Raw genomic sequence first — 7,627 nt, 5'->3', positions numbered from 1 at the left:
TAGAGACCGCAGAAGTCAATTTTTTAAAAACTTTCACCCCTACTATGACCCCTTAACATTTATTGTTGTAGCTTCAAATCAAGTTATTAAGTTAGATCCATGTCCAAGGAACCTATATCTAAAATTTCAATTGTTTATACCAAAAATTTTTGGTAGAGTTCTCAAAGGTCAAATCGTTGAACTTTGACCCCTTAATCGCCAAATTTCTGGCCGAAAACGGATTACAAAGATTTTCCACAAATCTCCATACGCTGTATATCAAATTTCGAGTCTGTAGACTTAACATTGACAGAGTTATTGCGTAGGGAAATGTATACAGACAGACACACACACAAACAGACACACAGACACTTTCACTTTTATAGATATATAGATAATAATTATTAAATACCTACAGACACTGGTGTTTCATCCTTTCGGGAATCACCATTGTAGGGTTTCAGGATTAACACCAGTCGGGAGATTCGAACCTAGCAACAGAAGTCATGTTCGACTTCATTAGCAAGGACCCAATCCATACGGCTACTGTCAACCGCGAGAAATACAGTTGAGATTTAAACATTTATTCTTTTTAAATGCCTTTAACATCAGTCAGAACGATCTAATCATTATATAACGATCTGCGCATATGAGCTAAGTTTACCGACTTATTACAACTGAAAGTGCTCAACGATAAGAAAGAAGTTTCTTAAAGGGGCTGACATAATTATTTACTATAATAATATATAATATTATTAAATACTTACATACACTAATGTTTCATCCTTTCGGGAATCATCAGTGCAGGGTGTCACGATTAACACCAGTTTTCATAAGCAAGGACCCAATCAATTCGGCTACCATCAAAGGGGTGCTCAATGGAGGAGAGAATTGGTATATAGTCTGTTTATTATACAAACATTATTGATTATATATGTGCGTGCATGTTTCAGTGGATCCTAATTCAAGGAGAACACTTAATCAGATCAAAAAAGGAGCGATATTGGAAAGAGATATATATGTATACAGAGAAAGAGAGGGAGAGAGGGAGAGAAAGAGGGGATTTAATAATACTGACAATAAAACAGAATAGTATTAAGTTAATATAAAAGCTATTTGCCGATCTAAAATTTCATCTTCAAAATCAAAAACTGTGTTTTTCAAACTATTTATTCATAATAATAACAACCTTTGTTTGATTCTATTTGTAAACGAACTTATAAATTCATCACACATAAAATTATTTATGCTACGGTGTGAAATATGAATCTAACTCATCTTCGATCTTCTCTCGTAATGTCAACCAATGGTCATCTAAATGGTTTTGTGATAATCCGAAAGAGTTAGGTTAGGAGAATACGCAGGTTGGTTGGTTGTTTTGTTTTACGGCATATCAACCCTTTTCATGTTATTTAATGCCGAATCTGGTGATTTTGAAGACCGATTTTTTAATATAGTATATTTTTTTTTTTTAAGTCGTATTCTATTTAACCCATAGTTGGGACCCTAACAGGTGCTACCACTCCGGGTCAGAGTGGACCTGGGAGCAATGACAATTAAAGGGTGGCTCCACACTCCTTAAGGCCTGCAAGCTGGGGCCCTCACCATCGGATATAGTTTAAGGTCATAGAGAATACGCAGAGTGAGGCAAATTTTCCCAACCGAATTTTCTTAAGAGATCTTTGGTCAGTAGTGCGTAGAAAGGAGCATTGTCATGATGGTAGATGGTTTCCTTTCTGCTGACTAAAGAGGGTTGTTTTCAGATCAAAACGGTTAAAAATATTGCAGAAAAAATACGCATTATTAATCTGAAGGAAAAAGTTATATGTTAATATGTATATATGTATGTATATGGTCATATGTTTAAGTAATAATAATCTGCACAAAGAAAATTACAATGGTTTAATATGGTCCTTTTACAAACCGACAAATGCTTTTGTACCGACCTAATATAAAAATGTATAGATTGATGGTTTACGACTATCTCACTGCTGATGCAATTATCTATATAAGAACCAGGTACGTCCAAGGATGGAGTACTGTTGCCACATCTGGGCAAAAGCTGCCAGAAAGGACTTATCCTGCCTTGATAGAGTTCAAAATAGACTTCGTAGCCTCGTAGAGGATGTCCTTTTCTCTTCCCTGCAACCTCTTTCTCACAGGAGTGATGTTGCGAGTTTGTCTCTGCTTGATCGTTGTTTTTATAGCAGGTGCTCGGCTGAGCTCTAATCTATGCCCCCCTCGCCAAACTTTCACAATAAACGCCCGTCTAGCAGAAAGCACTAACAATAACTCCCCTCCTCCTCACTCTTTATCTGTGCCTAAACCTAAACGTAGATTCCATGAGCAAAGCTTCTTTCTTAGAACTGCCTATGGAATTGTCTTCCGTTTTCCTGCTTTCCAGCTGACTACAATACGGTTGTCTTCAAGTCTAACGTAAGCAAGTTCTTGATGAGCCGTTCCACTTAAGTTAACAAATTTACCGAATTTCCATTACTAACGATTACTTTATTGTCCAATTGTCTACTGAACACCATTTAACCCTTATCCTCAGGTGGCCTCTTGGCCTTGATAAGTGGTGATGCCTTTGTAAAAAAAGCGACTTAAAAGTGACATATAACTGCACAGTGTTCAATTTAATTCGATATTATAATTCGTGTAGTCTATATCATAAGATTTGAGAAATGCTTTCCATAGGTCTTAAAAAAAGATAAAAGAAATTAAAAAGCATACGAGACAGAGAATGAGAGAAAAAGAGTGAGAGGGGGGGGTAAAAAGGAGAGAGAGAAAGGGAAAGGTCGGGTAGAGAGAAATAAACGATGTAGCGTTTTACCAGCTGGATATATGAAAAACATTGGCAGTCGCTAACACAAGAACCAAAAAAAAAAAAAAACATCAAAACGTAAATATACGCACGTTATGGCACAAGCTCACTCCAGCAGAGACTAATACACGAAAAAAGAGACAAACCCACGCCCCCTTTTACTTCGTACCTCCATCTTTTATTCTTTTCATTCATCGGCGAACGTGCGAAAACGCATTAAATTCCACTCTCACACACACACGCACACACACATGTACACACACACACACACACACACACACACACACATATATATGTATATATACATATATATGTATGTATGTATGTATGTATATATGTAGGTATATATGCGTATATATATGTGGGGGTACGTAGATTTATGTATACATATAATCACTTTATTTTTTTTTTACATAAGCAGTACTATGTTGCTACACAGTCATGAGCATGTTTCGGTTAGCTAGTTACTAGTAACTAGAGACCTCTTCAGGAAATACAGCTTATACGAAAGCAAACTGTGCAATCCATCTATCTATCTATCTATCTATCTATCTATATATATATATATATATATATATATATACATATATGTATATATATGTATATATATGTATATGTATATATATGTATATATATATGTATATGTATATATATGTATATATATATACATATATGTGTATATGTATATGTATATGTATATATATATGTATATATATATATATATATATATATATATATATATATATATATACATATATGATTGTTGAGCTTGATTAAATCCGACGGTATGAATTAGAATGGAGGTTAAAAGACCTGAATACTCAACGTTTCGACCGATTTATGCGGGCTTAAATCGGTCCTTCCACCTCCATTCTATTTCATATCGTCGGATTTAATCCAGCTCAACAATCATATACATATATATATATATATATATATATATATATATATATATATATATATATATATATATATATATATATAAGCAATTCTGACATAGACGTGCATTAGTAGCAGAAGTGCGTAATTGAATTCCTGACACAAATGCATTGAGAATTGTGGTAACTAGGCAGAAAAACTAATTCTAGGGCATAATAGAGTGCTCGTTTAAATTATACGACTCCTGCTTTCGTACTTCTGTAACCATTTGAGTCTAAAGAATATGCAGCCTTAACTTTGGAATGACACTCGTATGAAAAAGCGTGCTTCGGACGCCCCGGACGCCCCAGAGGTCCAGGTACAGTCATCATTCAGCGCTAGCAAAAGTGCATAAAAAATTGCGGTAACTATGTGCAAAATTTATTCGGGGGCACAAAAAGTAGCTCGCTTTAATGGTATATATATATATATATATATATATATATATATATATATATATATATATATATATATATATATATATATATACTTATTAGGTGTCTTAAATTCTCTTCCCTCCTCTTTTGTTCTGATGAGAGGATGAATATTAGAATACAATTATTCTCAATGATTATTGTCAATTGTAAATAAATGAATATCATTTCCGAAACGATCGTACACTCAAGTTGATTTTGGGTTTTTTTTTTCTTGTTGAAACTGATTCATAATTTATAATTATTAATGTTTATAATCAATATTATATATATATATATATTTATAAGTAGATTGTAGTTTGCTTGAAGCATTGTTGGAGAAAATTAAAAGGTAAAATTAAAAGCCAAGAACAATGCGAGATTTTTTTTTATATAGAGTAAAATTAAATGAAAACAAAAGAAATAAATTTCTTTTGTTTTGTTGTTTGTTTTTTCTTCTTTTTCACACAAATTTTAACTCTAAACAACAGTAATTTTTTTTCCCTGTTGTATTCAATGATGTTATAAATCTCAATATATTTCAGAATTATTAGTCCTTTTTCAAGAGAAGACAGCGGAAGAGTTTTCAAAATTGGAAAAGCAGCTACAGAGTTTGCCACGTGATACCGCGAAATATAGAACAAAAAATGACGTTAGAAGAACGTTAAAATAAATCAGTTGGTGTTTAAAATACTTGTTGCGTTTGTGAATCAAGAGAGATGACTATTCAATCAAGGGTTGAAGGGAGGCAAATCTGTGAGATTTTATTAATCTTTTAATTATTTTAAAACAATAATTTTTTTATTATTATTATTTTAATTATTGTTTTTCTTATGTTTTAAACTCATATTATAAAAGCGGAGCTCAATTCCAGTCTATTGTTTAGTGTGGGAGTATTTTTAAAATAATTAAAGATTCGAGAATACGAAGTTGACCTACGTTTCTTGAAGAAGCAAGAATGTTGATGTGAAAATCCGGTTCTGAATTAATGCAAGTGCGAATATGTTTATAGAACGACGAAGCAGTAGTGTTTAAATGCTCTTTAATGCGGTGGTGAAGCAATCTGGTAGTGCTTCCAATATAAGATGCACTGCATTTAGCGCATTGTAGGTCGTAAACAACGTGGTTCTTAAAGCACTGAGGAAGGGTAGTTTTAGAAAACAGTTGTTAGAGAAAAAAATCTTAAATCTCATAAAGCTACACTATTCCTGTTTGCAACACCCGACCCTTCTCTAACAACTGTTTTCTAAAACTACCCTTCCTGAGTGACAAAATCTCATCTTCAATCCGAAAAGCTATCCGCAGCGAGGGACTCAACATTCAACTCATCCACACTGGATCTACTTTAAGACAACAGCTCAACCGAAAACATCCATCGCATACACCTTCCCCTTGTTCACTCTCTAATTGCCCAATATCACACACAGGTTTATGCGTCATTTTTTGTTCTATATTTCGCGGTATCACGTGGCAAACTCTGTAGCTGCTTTTCCAATTTTGAACACTCTTCCGCTGTCTTCTCTTGAAAAAGGACTAATAAGTCTGAAATATATTGAGATTTATAACACCATTGAATACAACAGGGAAAAAAAATTACTGTTGTTTAGAGTTAAAATTTGTGTGAAAAAGAAGAAAAAACAAACAACAACAAAAAAAAGATATTTATTTCTTTTGTTTTCATTTAATTTTACTCTATAAAAAAATCTCGCATTGTTCTTGGCTTTTAATTTTACCTTATATATATTTATATATATATATATATATATATATATATATATATATATATGTGTGTGTGTGTGTGTGTGTGTGTGTGTGTGTGTGTGTGTGTGTGTGTGCAAGCATATTCAATACTCATGCACATATATAGATGTGCATGTATATGTCTGCATATATATTATATATTTGCATATATAGATATTTATAATAATTAATAGATAATATAAATACATATGCATGTATATGTGCATATATGAATATATACACACAGATAAATGCACACACATATACGTACATATAAAACATGCACTTATATAAAATATATGAACATATTTATATAGATGGACAATATATAGGTGCGTGTGAGTGTGCCGTGTGATATGAGAGTGGGGCTATCAATATATAGACATGTGTGTGTGTATATATATATATATATGTGTGTGTGTGTGTATGTGTGTGTGCGTATATATTGTCATATATATATATGCTATATATATGCTATATATATGCTATATATATATATATGCTATATATATATATGCTATATATATATATATATATATATATATATATATATATATATATATATATATATATAAAATGTATACGTTTATACCCCCGTTCAATCAAATATTTAAAACAAATCTAGAAAAAAATCTTAAATCTCATAAAGCTACACTATTCCTTTTTGCAATGTCTTCCCACGGGACAGAGTTAGACACCAGGGTCGTGTTTTAATGTGGAGAAAAGGAACAAAGATAAAAATTGTCTCAGTCATGAAGGATTTCTCCTCCACTAAAAGAGAACAAGAAGTTAAAGTGCAGCATCCGAAGAACAGATACTACACTTTGATCTTGACCCGAAGGCCAAGAAGCTAGACTATTATTAATTTTATTATTATTATTATTATTATTATTATTATTATTATTATTATTATTATTATTATTATTATTTTCAGATTATTATCAGTATAAATCATATTTGTTCTTGTATTATATATATATACACACACACACACTCACACACACACACACACACACACACACACACATACACATCAAGTCATATGCAAACATATATGCCCATATATATGCATACATATATGTGTGAGTATGTGTACACACACACACACATAAGACACACATATAAATATAAAGGGGTGAAAGTGTGGAATCTTTTTTTGTGTACACACCTCATAAATTGTCTTGTATAAATTAGATGCAGTCGCTTTTAGCCAATCTCTGATCGCAAGAAGCAGTGAAAAGAAAACAAAGTCAATTGTTGTACGCCTGCTTGACGACGCAACCCTGACGTTTCTGAGTCTGTTCTTAAGTCGGCAGTCGCTACGTTCTTTTTTTTTTCTTTTACCTCTTAATTCCTTTTTTAAAAAAGGGAGAGAAAAAAAGTATTTCCATTTTTTTTTTTTATTATTTTGTTTTTAATCTGTATAAGGTCTGGATTAAAAAAAAAAAAAAAAAAAAAAAAAGTTTTACTCCCTGCCCTCCCCTTTTTTCTAATACCGGAAACGAAATAATTAAACTCAAAGTTAGGAAGTTTTTCCTAAGTTTTATTACTTTCATTCTTTTTCCCCCTTTTCTTTCTTGCTTTCTTTGAGGCTCTATGTTTTAGAAAGAGCCTGCTAACCTTCAAAAAATGTCAAAGCAATTCCTATTCTTACTATTACTGAACCCGCTGTTGTCTGTCGGAATACACGAGGCCGGAGGTAAACCTCGAGACTGTCGAGTGTCGAGGTGGTCACGTTGGAAGCATTACGATG

At 32.5% G+C, this 7,627-nt stretch overlaps 1 protein-coding gene across 1 annotated transcript in view; it reads left to right on the top strand.

The window, feature by feature from the left end:
• Positions 1-7,097: 7,097 nt before the first annotated feature.
• Positions 7,098-7,627, top strand: part of LOC145239809 (uncharacterized) — a 275,633-nt gene continuing 275,103 nt past the window's right edge. Inside the window, exon 1 of the mRNA XM_080103333.1 lies at positions 7,098-7,627. This exon is cut by the window's right edge and continues 93 nt beyond it. Within this exon, the coding sequence (XP_079959459.1) occupies positions 7,504-7,627 (124 nt within the window). The 5' untranslated portion in view covers positions 7,098-7,503.

The sequence above is a fragment of the Euprymna scolopes genome, chromosome 19 (assembly GCF_053919585.1).
Source record: "Euprymna scolopes isolate OS-2025 chromosome 19, ASM5391958v1, whole genome shotgun sequence".
In the NCBI taxonomy this organism is placed as follows: domain Eukaryota; kingdom Metazoa; phylum Mollusca; class Cephalopoda; order Sepiida; family Sepiolidae; genus Euprymna; species Euprymna scolopes.
The sequence above is the reverse complement of the archived record's forward strand: the minus strand, read 5'-3'. Positions and strand labels throughout refer to the sequence as shown.